Consider the following 17,039-nt stretch of genomic DNA (forward strand, 5'->3'; position numbering starts at 1 on the left):
TTAAAATACATTTCTTAACATAAATCTGAATTCACCTAAAAAGGCCCTTTAAATAAGTCAATATGTAAAATGCCAAGGCAAAAAGCAGCTGGCTTCTAAGTCTTTTCCAATCACAAGGTTGCAGGCTCTATCCCTGCATCCAAATGTTGCCCTTGAGCAAGAAACAAAACTGTGGATGTGACGAACAACCCCCCCACCCCCCTTTTTATTTTTTTAAAATTTTGAACCAAGACGGAACACGTTTCATACATTTTATATTGGGCGGGAAAAGAAAGTTCCAACCACGAATATCGCACATGACTTCACTGCTATGAGACGCACAAAAAAAGCGGAAATGTGCGCCTCACTGACGCAATTCTGATTCTCCCTTAACTTTTCCCTTTATTGTCTGGGTGTAGAGCTCTGAATGGGAGGCTGACTTCAGGCTCGACGGCGCTTTGTGTGTGTGCGCGCGTGTGTGTGTTTGCGTGTGTGTGTGTGTGTGTGTGTGTGTGCGTATACAGAAAAAAAGAAAACAACAAAAAAAAAAAACAACAGGAGGAGGCGGTCACGTGACCACGCAGACGTAATTCAAGATGGAGACCGAGCGATGTGGAGGCTCCCCTGTTAGCTAGGCTAGCTGTGTACAATCATCACAAAATGGCTTAATCGATCAACTTGTGGACGTCGCGCCGCTCGCAGGGAGACTCGTTAACCCCACCGGACACTCGCTGCGGTCAACACTGGACCACGACGATGTCGACCTGTTTGTAAACAAAGGCCACCTGAGGAGCTCTGTGGATATTTAAAGAGGAGGCAGGAGAAGCCCCGAGTAGAGAAAAACCGTCAATGATCGTCAACACACGGTGGATCTGATAGAGGAGACCGACATGGCCCTGAGAGAGTTAAAAGTGTGTCTGCTGGGGGTGAGTCAGCCTCGGGTCTATGTCAACATGTTTACCTTTCTGTGGCTGTAACATGAGGTGAAACTGCCCCTCCATCAGCCTGCAGCCCACTGACAGACACGTCGATTTGATGTCCTCATAATATGTGATCTCGGCCTGTAAATAAAGTATTTAGATCTGGATGATACAACAACAATAATAAACTGTACGATCAGTAACCACCTTGCTACTTTAATGTGCTCTTATTGTGGAAAAAGCCAGGCTTCTTAAATGTGGATGTTTTCAAAGTTCTTGACACATTAAGCTGTTTTTGGTTAACTAGTATTTTGGGACACCGCGAGGTTATTCATATAACGTTGATCATGCTCAGAGGATTTAAAGAACTTTAAAGGGTCTTGAAAGCATAATACAATAAGACATTAGAGGAGTGCAGTTTAAGATCATCCAATCACAGTTTAGTTCAGTTTTATTTATAGAACATTGTCAATTCATGACCCTCTTTCTTTCAGAGAATATAGAGGGGGAAGAACCCATCAGTTTCACACGAGCAGGCTTAAGCTGCAGTGGAAACGAAAATTCCCCTTTTACCAAGAAGAAACTTCCTTCCGATAAAGAGATTGGCAGGCGGAAGCTTTCAGTCTCTACTGGTTCAGGGATAGTGAGAGAGAAAAATGATAGAACAGGGAGCGAGAAACAAGCTGACTTTAGGCTTGATGGGGAGAAGAGGCACACATTTCTAGTTCTACTTGTAGGAGATCCCGCAGGATGACAGAGAGAGAGAGAGAGAGAGAGAGAGAGAGGAGAGAGAGAGAGAGAGAGAGAGAGAGAGAGAGAGAGAGAGAGAGAGAGAGAGAGAGAGAGAGAGAGAGAGAGAGAGAGAGAGAGAGAGAGAGAGAGAGAGAGAGAGAGAGAGAGAGAGAGAGAGAGAGAGAGAGAGAGAGAGAGAGAGAGAGAGAGAGAGAGAGAGAGAGAGATGTTTTGGTGACATATGAGGGTATGGAGAATAAATAAACGAGAGAAGAGCAGCACATTAAAACAGGTCTCCCAGTAGTCCAAACCTATAGCAGCTCAGGTACTCATTCTAAGAAGCTGTGTTTTACTATTATATGAGCATTACTGACATGAATGCAGGTGATCTTAATAAGAGACACATCCATATCGCTGGTAAGCTGCAGTAAACTACAAGTGAATAACAGATGTATTTTTGCCTGAAACGCTTCGGTGCTTTGTAGATGTATAACAGCATTAAAGTCTATCTTTTGACTCACAGGAAACCAATGGCTGTCGCGGCGGTTTCTCGTAGTTCTTTCTCTTGGTGTTGTTCAGAGCGCTTTCAGCAGCATTGTGGGCGAGCTGCAGCTGTCTTATTGGTTTATTTGACCTGTGAACACTCCATTACAACGGTCATCATGACATCACTAGTCCATTACAGGTAGGAGTGAACTAAAGTAACAAGAGAACATGCAACCCCAGAGAACATGCAGCTCTTGGTTATATTAAAGTTTAAACTTATTACATTGTTGTATTGGACTTTGGTGGACTTGTGATTTTGGGGCATTTTACTGAATAATCAATTTATTGACCATCAAAATTAAATGACAGATGAGACGATACACAAAGTCACTCTTACAGTAGTTATATTAGATATCGATGCTGCTCATCAAGTGGCGAGTGCAACAAAAGTCAGCCCGAAAACATTGATTCATAACAACACGTAGTAACTGTCTTCAACCATGTTCAGTAAATATTATCGGTATTGTGTCTCTGCAGGATACTGGTGTTGGAAAGTCAAGTATTGTTTGGAGGTTTGTGGAGGACAGCTTTGATCCAAATATCAATCCAACCATTGGGTAAGTTCCTCCTGTCTCCCTGACGAGTGTCTGTGTTGTACCGCATATTATTGAATATCAATTCTATTTAGAACTGAAAGTCTTTGGAGATTTATCAGTTCAGAATCAGGGAGATGGTTATTGCTGGATATGTTCAGCATACAAGTCATTTTTTTTTTTGTGGGGGTTCGAGCAGCATTAATAACAAACAAGTCCAGGAGAATGTACAGATCGACACACATTCATATTTATTCACTTCGCATGCATACACATGTGACCAATCATAAAACATTCACATAATAATTTATTAAACCTACAAATAATTTAGGCGTATAAAGAGTTTCCAGTACAATTGACTTAATTTGAAATATACACATGTAAGCATTAATACATGTCAAAATGCCATGTAGACATTTGACTGGACACTGTTCATTTTCTAATAATGAACTTTTGACCAACCTCTCATTTAAGCTGGTCGGTGCTGCTGCTTCAGTTAGTTTTCTTTTCTTTTTTTTTTACCTTCCTGTGTTTTACTGAATCTGAACAAATCTTTTAGTTTTGGACCCTTCTCAATCAAAACAAACTGAATCTATCAAGACAATGAAATAGTAAAAAAGTTTTAATATTATTTAATAGTCTTACTGTGACACAAAGCAAAAACACATGGCTATTATGATATACTGTGAAACCTATTATAATGCAAAGGAAAGATGTTTACGTAAACATTTATCTCAACTTTAGTTAATCATTTTGGCTGTGTTATAGTGTTTGGTATGGTTTGTTTTTATCGGAAGAGCTTTTCTACATCTATACATCTTCTATATCTGTTTATCAAGTTGAGGTATGAGAGGGTCTGGAGAAAATCCCATCTGACTGGGGAGTAGCCAGAGTACACCCTGACAATTCAATTCAATTTATTTAAACGGCACCCAATACAACACGGTCATCTCCAGGCACTTTTACAGAGGAAAACCCAACGATTCCACATGAGCAAGCATAGTAGAAGGTGGCAAAGAAAAACTCCCTTTTAAGGGAGGCGCCAGGCGCAGAGATTGAGACTTTCTGCTGTTCCGGTTGGGGTTCGAGGAAATCCACTCGCTGCAGAAGGAGTACCGAGAGAAAGTCCAGTCATATGAAAGGCCGCCAAGCCCAGACTCAAACCAGGGCTATTCTTTTTGTGAGGCGAGAGTGCTCACCACATCACTGTGGCCCCTTTATATTTACACTATAGCCCCTTTATAATTTACATTATAGTGTGATAAAATGTTATGACCTTATGATTTTTCTTCCGAGTTGGTTTTGGGGCAGCGTCATACTTCCAGTTACCTTTCTTTAAAATAACAATGAACGGTAATAAAATATTCTGAGAGAGGTTCAGTAAAAACAACAGACAAGACAGAAAACCAAGCAAAAAAAACCCAAACCTTTGCAGTCATACATTTAAATGTCTCGTCTCTCTTTTCTCTTCACCAGAGCATCTTTTATGACCAAGACAGTGCAATACCAGAACGAACTGCACAAGTTTCTCATCTGGGACACAGCAGGACAGGAGCGGGTCAGTAAAATGCCTTTTTTGTTAATTATTTTTTTTTAATAACTCTCAAATACTCACATAGGTCACTCTCCTTTATTCATTCCGGAGATTCCATGTCGCTTTAAAGGAAGTGAAAGATGCACTGACGTGCGTTGGCACCGCTTCCCACCGGCCAGGGGGAATTTGAGCTCTGCAGTTAGTCACTACTTCTGATAGGGGGCAACATTTACCTTTCTATAGGAGGAGATCAGGAGCTTGGGCAAAAACCAACTTGTTGCATTTGTCTTGTTTTGGGCTGTCATTATGATTTAATTCTTTTTTTTTTCTATTCTGATCAGTCATTGATTTTATCTTTGTTCTGTTTTGGGTTGTTTTTTTTGTTTTCAAGTGGAAAACACCCGTCATTACTTGTTGTCTACTTTTAATTTTTTATCTGGCCTCTCACTTCCTTCTTTCTCACTGAACTCTAACACACAAAGCAAGGCATGCCAATCATCATCCTTTCTTTCTCTTTTACTTGTCACACCTTCGGTAAGGCTGTCATTTCTTGTGCGTTTGTCACCACTCGTTATGCATGCAGTGTTTCTTTCCTTATTGTGTGCAGGTAAAGTGTCCAGTCACCCACACAGAGTCCTGGACTCAGGCCCCGCACTTACAAATGACACATGATATAGGAAACATGATACATTCTGGTGCCTGGTTACAATTTTCTGCATTGAAGCCAGTGAAACGGACACCAGTCTCCAGACGGTTGGATCGTAAGGAACTGCTTTCTCCCCCGACTGTCACACCACATCCCACATTTCTCTGCTTCCCCTTTCCAGTGCACAGCCTTCTCCTTTTTCTCAGGCACAAGCCTCGGTGATTGTCATGGTGCTCTAGTCTCCCGAGTGCTGAGATAAGATGCGCCTGGTCTTTTATCCCCGGTCCCTCCGGAGGCATCTGTGTCTTCGCTTTCTTTCGGGGACATCAGCCTCATTTGAGTCGAGATAAGGGAATAAAATTCAGGCCTTTTCTGTCCACTGGCTTGTGCCAGGTTTCTTCAATGTGAGAGTCACCACCGCTCCGCGTCACATTGTCCTTCTTTTTTGTGGTTCACTGTGCAGCCAGCACTATTTTTTTGGGTTGTATTTTACATTATCTGCACCTTCCTATTCACACAAAGTAATTCTTTAGAGCCGCCATGTCCTAGCTGGTCTTCGAAGTAGTTCTTATGTGTGAGAGAAAAAAACACCAACATTCCTTTGGTGCGTTTTTGCATTGTGTCTGCATGTGTGTGGGTTTATATTCCTCCAAAGCTGTTGTGGTATTTTGAGGCCCTTCATGTCTTGTTTTCTAATCTCTGCGGAGCTTTGGCTGAACAAAATCTGTCGAGTTGGGAAAGAGCGGGCCAGTGCACGTGTGAAAGAGAGTTGAAGGAGAGCAGAAAGGAAAGATCTGTGATTTCCACGATCCACGGCCCGTATCTCAGCACCATATGAGGCTGTTTGAGTAGGCCCGGGCTCAGTTGTCAGCAGCCCATCCAGGCTTCCCCGTCCGACTGCTCCCTCTCACAGAAAACAAACAGAAGGAACCTCGCATCCTATAGTTGCTCTCTCTATGCACCCAGCTCATGGATTCAGCAATTAATCAGCACTCGCGGGGCATCACCGGGGCTGTTTTCTGTGCTGCTGTGTGGCCAGACGTCTGGCCTCGCCGTGATTGCTCTTTGGGTTAAGGCACAGATAGACCACACAGGACTGGCCGTGGTGCAGAGCGCAACACTTGCCAGTTAAACAGACAGCGTTCCCCTCAGAGTCCCTGCCAAGTATCCCGAGCTGGATTCCCGTTGGTGGACTTGGGGCCAGTAACAACTATAATTATGTGGAATGTGTGCTTTCCTGAGGTAACACTGTCACTCCAAGATGGATAGTTTATTCCATCGTATTGTAGAGGAAAATGAAATTGGCGGGAAGGCAGGGTCATTCCAAGTGAAGGTCTTTCTGAGGCATGGACTGCTTCTTTTAAAATAAATACCATTAGTTAATACGTGACACATGTTTTTATTAGGCAGTTAAAAGCACCAGACCAGGGCATGCTGCAGGAAGGCCGACGAATATCCGCAAAGATTACTCAATTAACCATATTCAAATGTTGAAATATTCGTTTAGCTTCTTATGCTCATGGCTGAATCAATTCATGGAAATTCATGAGTGTAATATCTTCACAGTAAATAAGATGGAATAACAATAATATGCAACAAGAGAAAACTAGATAAAACCAGATAAATGATCATTTATGACCACTAAAATGGAGACAATTAAAGTATCACAATAGAAAGGGAATATAAGATATTTCTGAGAAATAAAACGAGAAACATACTAATAATAGACAATTCAGTGATTTCAAAAGCAGGCTGTACAATTTGAACACGTATTTCCATAAATAGTTAAGTACATGTATATAAAGACAGATAAACCGGCAGAAAATAACAGGATTAAACTGATGGCTTCTATCATCATTTTTTTGTTGCAGGGTAGAAAAATACATGCTGTTTTCGCTTGTAGTGTAGAATACTAACATTGGCTTCGTGACACTCTTCTAAAATAATGGCTCCTGAACTGCCATTTAAATAGGCCAGAGCTAAAGTTTTACTCCAAAGAGGCTTTTCTTGGATGCCAGTGGACCTGAGATCATTTCTGGGGTTAAACCTTATCATTTCCTTCAGATGTGGCGCGAAAAACAATACATTTTCAAATATTATGACAGCAGGCTTGTCGATGACGCCAGCTCTCCCTGTGCACTGGAAAGTATTTTACCAGCAAAATGCCAAAAAACCTGGCAACCTCCCCCAGACTTTTACTCCCCATCCCAGGGAGCTATGGATTCAGAAATAGCTCACATGCTGTTTTGATTACGCAGGACTTTGCGATGTGCTCGGTTAAGATCGAATGTATGGTCTTCCGTTAAATATCCAAACGCTCACAGCTTTTGACACTTTCTGCTCATCTTTCCCTTGATAGCTTTCACATGTGTGGAAAAACTCACAGTGCTTCCATCCTAAAGAAAGCCATTTCAATTAAAGTCTCAGATCAGTGGGCTTTTGGTTTTTGCAAACTTGTTGCTTTTTTTTTCTTTTTTTTTTCTATTTTAAGTTTGTAACAGTCTGTTTTTACTGAGTTTATTGAAATTCAACGTCGGGTCCCTGCATGTGAGATGAATTAGTTCCAGTCACTGAAAAGATACAACACTGTTTGATCATCTCTACAGTTATTCATTATACCGATATACTCTGTGTGCTTCGTCCCCCTAATGGATGATTGGAAAGACATTTAAGATGCAGTTTTTAAAAATACGTCAGGACCGATTATCTTTAAATAACATTTTGAAATCATAGGTTTCCCACGAACCGCCTCCAGTTTCACATGGTTTCAAGCTGTATGTCATATTATAAATATTTCTCTCATTTAAACAGAGATAAAGGTAATTTAGAGGGTTAAGGCACACAATTTGTACTGTATTTTCTTTAAAAAGGGACGCCACTCCTCATCTCACTCAGCTTTTCTGCATCTTCCTGTAGTTTCGTGCCCTGGCCCCGATGTACTACAGAGGCTCAGCAGCGGCCATCATTGTTTATGACATCACGAAAGAGGTATGCTTCACTTTTCATTATTCAGTAACTAATAAACCTTCATGGATAGTAGTCTGTGTATCTTTTCCTCCTTTTTTTTTTTAAGTGTGTGTTTAACGACTGTTTCAATTTTAAAGACAAGGGGGCAGAAGTTGTTATTTCAGGAGAAAGTTAGATGTGTTTGATTTAACATATTAGATTTTCAGCCTTCATGTTGAAAAAAAGATAAATTTTAAAGATAAAGTTTTATTGTAATATCAACACTTATTAATAATACACCAGCATAGAAATAAAATGTCACTACTCATGGCTTCAATTAAACATTCGACATTGAGGATGACTGCAAAATTATAAGGAAAAAAAATAAAACTATGTATATTTTTTCTTTTAAAAATCTTCCATTATGACAAGTGGCAAAAGAGGGATCGCCACATCCAGTCTTTGAAAATATTGCAGTAAAAACAAATTATTGTCTCCGGTGAATGTTTCAATCTAACATGTGGTTTATCTGCTGTTCTCTCATCAGGATTCCTTCCAAACACTGAAGAACTGGGTGAAAGAGCTGCGACAGCACGGCCCTCCTAACATCGTGGTCGCCATCGCTGGCAACAAATGTGACCTGTTGGACGCAAGGTGACCCTGCATTATCAGATAAAACTGTTTGTGCTGTAAATAAAACCACAGGTGAGCTTCAGAACAATGATGAAATACCTGAGGATTGATTTAAAATGGTAGAATTCGGTTTAAGACGTGAGAACATAAAAGGTTTTTATCATCAAAATGAGGTTTTAGTGGGCCAGTAATTGTATGAAGCCTTTTTTTTTTTTATAGTAGAGCATAATGGATTTGAACCACACTCTCATTATTGTTGGCATTTATTGGTTACATTCTGGCAATGCAGCAATTGGTTGTTAGGTTTTAATGGTGCGGTCACATAGCTTGGCATATGGAGAGTTACCAGCTGGGTGAGCAGCTTTTTTTTTTTTTTTTTTTTACTTCTAGTTTGGAACCTTCAAATGACAACTAGAATGAATTAATTCAATTCCCTACATTGAACATGGGCCTTGTCTCCATACGTAGGATATCAGTTAAAATTATTCCAAAAGCTGTATTGCTGAGCTTATTTCAAGGTGAAAAATGTCAACAACAAACAATGCATGCTGATAGTAATTAGACACATACATTTTGTCACTTTCATTAACAGAGCTGTCCTTTTGGTATAATGTGACAATTTGGTTCTCTGTAAGTAAAGACAAAATATTTGTGCCTTTCACAATAAGTTGAGTTGCTGCCCATTCCTGCTCCACAAAACATTCAAAAAAGAAAATAAACATTCATTGCCATTGCACATATAAGCCAACAAGTGTGATTGTTGTATTTTTCTACCGCATAGCTATGATTATTGTTGTTTTCTGTTCGTCACAAGCAAGCAGGCAGGGGTAATTAAGTATGGGCATTTGTATTTTAACGGTGTTTATTTTGGGTTATTACATTGCTGTTTGCTGAATACTGTTTCTTATGCCGATGCACAAAAGCTGCTGTGTTGAGTGACATCAAATGTGCTTCTTAGCTTCGCTATAAATTCCCATATTTAACTGGTTGAAGCGTTCCCACTTGAAATCTTTACCCTACTCACTTCCTTGTTCACACACAATAACTCTCACTTACTTGTAGTAGACTGGAAACAACTCTTGTCGTATTCTTCCTCTCTGGAGGTTCCTTTTTTTTTTTTCTTTTTTAAGAGATTTTCCACAAAATTGGACAGGATCTCACCAGACTCAGCCATGAAATTGTAAAATCTTGCTCATAATATCTAGGAAAAACATTTGCCCGTCACGGGGACAGGCGTGAAATTGAAGGATCTGAGCAGATATTGCAACACAACATTTTTGACATATCTACTTTATTTACAGGGAAGTGCCAGAAAAAGATGCCAAGGACTATGCTGACTCCATCCATGCCATCTTTGTAGAAACCAGCGCCAAGAATGCCATTAACATCAACGAGGTGTTTATAGAGATAAGTGAGTGTGTTTCTTCAGTATTTGCTCCCGTTGGCCTGAACTCAACCTCGGCTTCTATTTAAACTTCCCTGACAAACTAAACCACAGATAATTGCTTTTCCCCAGTGCATTTTAAACTTAGAAAAGCCACATTTTGAACTACAGAGTCACTTAGAGATGACGTTCTCTTCAATGCATTATTATTGTTTTCTGTTTGTTAAGCTGCTAAAGATAAAGTTGTGGTGGAAAATCAATTCGATTTTAGCATGTCGAAACATTTGGAATAAAAATCTGCGGTAAAGGTGAATGAAGATATTTGTATCCTAATATTGTACTAAATAATTCTTCATGATGCATTTTGAACGTAATGGCATCATTTTGTTGCCAGACTGTTGAGTTCACAGAAATAAATCCAAATTTTAATGGCTACACTTAATTACACAATAATTGCTGCTCAGTCTGAATGCCCCAGGTCACTCTGGTGCTTTATCATCACCATGTACATTTTCTGTAAATTATTGCAGACATGAGTCATTCCTCCAGTTCCAACGGTTCAAATGTGTGTAGTTTTTTTGTTGTTTTTATCATTACATTACATTAACCATATTTTTGGATATCAAACACAGTCAAAAAGGATAATATTTCAGTTTTCCTGTATCAATATTTACTTGTATGCGGCAGAAAAGTAGGTTGAAGACGAAATGTAAAACTGAATGCTGATTATTCTGCGTGTGTCTCCTCGCAGGTAAGCGAATCCCCGTCGTAGACGCGGCGGGAGCAAGTCCAGGAAAAGCTTTCAAACTGGGGGGGCAGGCCTCAGAGTCTCGCAGGACGTGCTGCTGATGATGCCGTGACTGTCCCCCAAATGACCTGTGACATGACCTTTGCCCACACCTCTGAGTTTCTGGTCTCTTTTCCGCACAAAGGCCCCCCCCCCCAAAAAAAATACTCCATGCAGTTGCCCTCAGCCACAGCAGTGCCGCCCTGACGGCCGTAGCAAAAACAATTTTGTGGCACTCGGCTAAACAAAATCCTCATGTTTTGTCTGAACATTGAGTGAGTATTGAGAGAACGGTGCAATTTTCCTGACTTCTGCGTTGGTCGTCAGCCTTTGTCTGTTCATAATAAAGTAATAGCTTGATCAAATTAACGGATTCAGACATCACTTTAACTTGTAAATGTGTACAAATGTGCAATCCTTCAACCAGAACTCACCAATTTATTTTGATAATGGTTGAGTTAATGCCTTTTTTTTGGTGATCTCGTGCCAAAAACTCCACTTCATGAAGGATACATTTATTTTGTTTATTCTAATTTATACAGGATTGTCAAGTGACTGATCCCTCGCGGCTCTCTCCATTATATTCTCATCACATTTTCTTACGTTTCCACTCAAACTCAAGAGCTGTGCAAGATTGGTGCTAAATTTACTGTGTAATTGTTGTGTTTGGATGTAATCACACAGTAAATGAAGCAGATATGAAAGGTAAGTGGGCGCCTGCTTCCTTTACATTGATGGGAAGAGCTCACTATTTAGAAAAATGGATTCCGCTCTGATGTCTTTACGGTAAATGTGAAGCTGACGCCAAGAGGCGGTTATTTTAACACGGACAGATTGAGAGTTGTAGCTTTTGTTCCGTCAATCCTCTTCGCCTGTGCCAGAAAGAGAACGAGCGTATCTCCCACAGAGATCTTGTACTTTTAATTCTGATTGTTATTTTTCTCTTTTTGGCTTGTAAAGATATTTTGATCGCCTGTTAATCCAGAGAATGATAAGAAATCAGAATCTAACCTCGGTGATCGGAGCAGCCTTACAGTCAACATCCCCCAGTGATGACTTTTTAATTAGAATTTAAAAGACTGTGTGCTGATTAATTTGAGATAACAGATACAGCTGCTCACATCTGTTCCACATTTCCCCCCGTGAGCACCGAAGAAGCATGAGCCGAGTCGTGTCTATGAAGTGTCCCATAAAAGCACATGGTGTGGCGGCTCCTGCCAGGGTCCCAATATTGCTTTCTTTTTTTTTTTTTTTCTCATCTCCTTTCAGCAGTTCATTGGCGAGCCCGCCCGTCTTAAGTCCTTTTGCGGCTACTTTACAACCGTTTAACAGGGGAAGCAGATTTTTTATTTTTTTTATTTTTGTCAGGTCCGGCCAAATTCTTTTAATTGTCCAATAAACATTTTTCATTTTTCACATAATCAGCGGCACACATTCAGCATCGCTTTACTACTTGGCCTGCGATTAAAAACAAGGAGCTCTGGAAACTCATCCAGAGTAAACTACTATTTTAGAGATCAAATCCCTACCCCCCCCCCCCCCCCTTCTTCAGCTGTAGGTGGAGAATCCGACGTGGCACTGTGTCAGTGAACTGACCTCGTGCTGAACCCTGGCCTCCATTCTGCTCTGAAATTACTGTATGAGCTATGTTCCAAAGGCTGCTTTTTGATTTTCCTTTCTTCCATTTTCCTTGCCTCTTTCTCCTGAATCCCAGACTCTCACTGTGAGGCAAGCTTTTAATTACGGCCCAGTAGATAATGGCTTTCACAGATTTACATCATCATTGCTCTTTGATCTTTATGATATTTTACAGTAGTTTCAGTTCCTTCTCGTATAAAACCTGGTCGCACTTCAACTCTGCAGCACTTGAATGCCTTTGTACCCTCAAACCGCTTTTATGATTTTGGAAAACAAGATGCAGATGTTGGCTCAATTAGACTATTTGCCTTGGAGAATCTTACAATCTAGATCTTATTGGTGACTTGCAGTGCTGTTTTGGGGATTTTCCTGTGGAGTGCAATGGTGTTCATTAAAATGCATTAACCATGTGACCTAATATAAGCAGTGAGTTGTAGGTGACACTCGTGCACATGCGTGCTCTTGTTCCCTGAGCCTCATACAGACCAATAATGAGCTTGTTTTACCTTGACTGTTGACAGTCTTTCGACGGAGCAGAAGCCCAACACCTCCCATGACAATTAGAGAAAAGAGCTAAATCCACTCTGATGCTGATAGTTCACACTGCACTACATCACTGGGTCAGCTCCAGCGTGCACTTAACACAGATTCAGCAGTTTTGTTAAAAAGGGAAAATCACCCTGGCCCTTTGTAAGCTGCGCTCTGACTGCTGGCATTAATTGGCCCACATTGCTCACACTCTGCAGCCTGTTATTAACCCCATGAATTTGCTCAATGAAATCACCCTGTGAGGTGTCAGACTTCTTAATATCCTGTGCTTTTTTATGTTGCAGGTTTTAATTCACTTCTTACTGCTCATTGAAGTTGTTGCCAAATGAGGCTGAAGCCATTTTATTTTTTACCACATCACACATCATTAAATTTTTCTTTTTTTTTTTTTCTTTATTGGGGTGATTTCATGATTTAAAGTGCTAATCGCTTAAAAATGATGAACAACACCCGTGTTGTTTTTCTTATTTGGAAACAAAAGACTTGCCAGTAGTTTTTCCATTGAAAAATGTCATTAGTCTTGGGCTGGCCCTGGGAATGTGATTAATCTATATTATGTATCTTATACATTGTAGATATATGCCATCAGATTGCACATGAATCAATGACTATATTCTATTCTAAGCCACTTGTGTGGACACTCTATGCCTGTACACCATTTGCAGTAGGACCAGTGAGCAGTGTAGTTACCATATTTAGCGTTTTACTATGTTTCATATTGATTGTAACAAAATGCCTGAGAGCACTTCTTTGCAGTGTATTTCCAAATGTGTAAAAAGGGAATTGTCAGTTGTTTACTAATAAAAGATTGACAAAAAAAAAAAAAAAAAACTTCTACTTTTCTGTGTTGTGTGTGTGTGTGTGTGAAAAAGGAAAAAGAGGGACCAGGTATGCACCTGCAGGGGCTGTGAAGTTCTTCACTCCCCTTAGTGAAGCCCAGGAGGGATGTGGGCGTTAATGTGGTCCTTGGGGATTCAGTGACCGTGTTGTTAGCGATTGGTTGTGTTGCTCAGCTGGCAGCCAGCTGCCCGGCTATTTATATATATAAATATGACACTTGAGATGTGCGTCTGCCTGCCAGAGAGATTTTCACTGCACTTTAAGTAGCGCTGAAGAGGCAGAACAACTGTTTAACAACCTCCAGATCCCCTACTAACCACCCCCCCCCCCCCCCGGACGGTTGTTAGCACGGTTGTCTGGAGTCAAAGCACTCAGCAAGTTTTCAAATCGGCAAAAGTTCAAATCTATCTCGCTCTTAAAGCGTACGCAAAGTGTGAGGCTAATTGTGATTCGGCAACGCATCTGTTTGTTATTGCTCCTTTGGCAATTAAATGCACATTTCTGGGATTAAAATTAATGGCTTGAGGGCAGATTAAGAATATAATTGTGTAAACAAAAAGGAAATATACAACCTAAATTGTCAGGTGAAAATTGTACTTATTAAATCAATTACTCTGAATCACTTTACCACTGAGCATGGATTTGTTCCAAGGAAAACCAGAATTTGAAATGGTTGTGCCACAGATAAAAGATGTACAGTGGAGTGGAGTTTTATGAGATTTGCTCCTGCACCGTGAGAAGGATCACAGAACAGCTTTGTGTGACATGACGTGGTACAATAAGACACTTTGGACCCTCTTTAATTTTGTGAAAATTAGTTTATGGAGGGTTTGTCATCAAATTTGACCTTCATTAAACAATAATGATGAGAAAGAATATATATATATATTTAAGATAAAAGTGATAAAATGTTGATTGGAGTCTAGCAGGAAGGAACCTAATTTAAGTCTTTCTGTGTGGAGTTTGCATGTTCTCCCTGGGTGTGTGTGTGTGTGTGTGGTTTTCTTCAGGTACTCCCATTCCCTCCCACAGACCAAAAACATGTGTCTGATGTGTGAGTGTGTCGGATTGTCTGTCTGGCCCGAACTTTCGTCCCCCTGCGACTCTAAGGTGGATAAAGCTGTATATAGGATGAGTGGTTGGAGACATTTCTTTTCTTTTTCAGTAGAAAATGTTCTTGCAGTTTTGTAATGTTTGGTTGTTTTATTGATATGCTCAAAATATGCAGAATTGATCTATTTGTATTTAAATCTTATGTACTCAAGAATAAAGAATGAACATAATTTGGGCAGATCTGGTATCAAGAAAGAGAAGAAATTTGAAAACTACATTCTGAATGGCCCCAGGAAAGATATTATGCCCCATCCATCCATCCATCCATCCATCCATCCATCCATCCATCCTGTTTAGGTTAGCAGGGCACTGGAGCCGAGGACAGGATTCACCCTCGACGGGCAATTTAGGGTCACCGATTAACCTCACATCAAGATTTTTGGACTGTGCAAGGACACCGGAGTACCTGTAGGAAACCCATGCACATGGGGAGAACATGCAAACTCCACAGAGTGTGGCCCTCATCCCATCCATCCATACTTCATATCGTTCTATCGGAAATTGGGTCAGGGGGAGCTTGAGCCAATTCCAGCTGGCTATGGGCGAAGGCAGAGAACACTCTGAACAGGTTGTCAGTCGCAAAGCATCTTTTTTTTTCTTCTTTTTTTTCTTAAATTTTTCAGCAGTTTGGAGCAATTTATTGAGAACATGTTAACAACAAATGAACACAATAGTCACATATTGGATAAAACACATTACATAAGAAGCAAAAAAGTGAGAGAACCAGAGAATATAATACAATACACAGTGTTTGCATGTCTGAAAAGAAATGGGAAGAAGTATGTTCTATTAAATACCACCCTTTCTCTAAAATAGGACGGGACGTTTGCCCAGTCGTCCAAAGGCCTCTTTTCAAATGAGAGTAAATTTTGCATTTCATCTGGAAATGAAGGTTGCAGAATGTAGAGGAAAAGTGGAGAGGCACAGAATGTGAAGTTTCCAGTCAGTGATGGTTTGAGGAGCCATGTCATCTGCTGCTGTTGGTCCGCTTTTGTTTTATGAAGTCTGAAGTCAATGGGACCATCAACCAGAACATTTTTAGAGCTTCCCCTTGCTTCATGGAGATAATGATTTCATTTCCTGGCAGGATGTAGCACCTGCCTACACTGCTAAAACCACCTGTTTTTTATAGCTGTGCTTGACTGGCCAACAAACCCACCTGATCTAAGCGCCACACAGAATGCATGTGGCGTTAGAGGAAGATGACAGAGAAGTAATGCAGGTGAGCTGAATCGGCTATCAAAGCAACCTGGGCTTCAATAACGCCTCAGCAGAGCCCCGGCAAAGTATTGAGTGCATATGGTGTTATGTACACGGACATACCTTTCAATAGACCAACTTCCTTTTTATGTTGAAATCATTTTTTTTTTTTTATGTCTATCATAATGTTGTAATGCCCAGAGACACTATATTCTGGGTTTTAATTCATTGAAAGCCATATTCATCAAGATTTGAAACAATAAATGCTTGAAATATTATGAGTGGAATGATCTATGTCATACATCAAGTTTCCCGTTTTGAATTAAATCACTAAAATAAATTAACTTTTTAAATATATTATAATTTATTGAGATGCGCCATGTGCATACATATGTATTTTTGTTTACACATTCCTTGATTTTTACATTCAGTCTCTTTCACGGTTTCACACCACAAACTAAAAAACTTTTTTTTTTTTTTTTCTTATTGTCCTTATTATACAAATCTTAAAGATTTTTTTCTCCACTGCTTGTCACATTGAGTCATGTAGTTAGACATGGAGGGGGACTGGTTAGTTCACCTGCCGTCGTTGGAAAAATGTTTTCGCTTCAATTCCAGTCTGAGCCTTTCTGTGCCATGTCTGGGTATGGGGGTTTCTCTCTTTTAAACATCAATGTTTATTTATAGAACAATTTTAGATTATGTATAGAATGCATTAAAATGAAGTACAGTGCTGGGTGCTCGACATTCTAAAAACAGAGGCATTCATTCATACAGTTCTGCACCACCACCCCTCACAACCTCCCCACCACCTCTCATGTTAAATTGCTCGTGGACAGACACGGGTGTCTCTGTTTGAGAGGCACCTTGTCCTGGGTGTACCCTACTTTCAGTTAGCTCCAGCACCCAGGGACACTTCACTGGATAATGTGATTGATCTGGATGGATGGATTCACGCACAAAAAAATATAACTCATCCTTTAGTAGTTGCAGTTTGGGCATAGGTGACTTACACAAGAACACATATGAGTATGGTCATTGGAGGACGGTGCTACGGTC

At 40.3% G+C, this 17,039-nt stretch overlaps 1 protein-coding gene across 1 annotated transcript; it reads left to right on the forward strand.

Annotated features, from left to right (window-relative positions):
- Positions 1-345: 345 nt before the first annotated feature.
- Positions 346-13,640, forward strand: rab22a (RAB22A, member RAS oncogene family). The gene is made up of 7 exons (XM_080461791.1): positions 346-905; positions 2,655-2,734; positions 4,187-4,268; positions 7,807-7,878; positions 8,384-8,490; positions 9,771-9,880; positions 10,605-13,640. The coding sequence occupies exons 1-7, from the start codon at positions 870-872 to the stop codon at positions 10,700-10,702; spliced, it is 585 nt and encodes a 194-aa protein (XP_080317917.1). The 5' UTR covers positions 346-869; the 3' UTR covers positions 10,703-13,640.
- The last annotated feature ends 3,399 nt before the right edge of the window (positions 13,641-17,039 follow it).

This window comes from Lipophrys pholis (genome assembly GCF_963383615.2).
Source record: "Lipophrys pholis genome assembly, chromosome: 4".
NCBI classification, from domain to species: Eukaryota; Metazoa; Chordata; class Actinopteri; order Blenniiformes; family Blenniidae; genus Lipophrys; species Lipophrys pholis.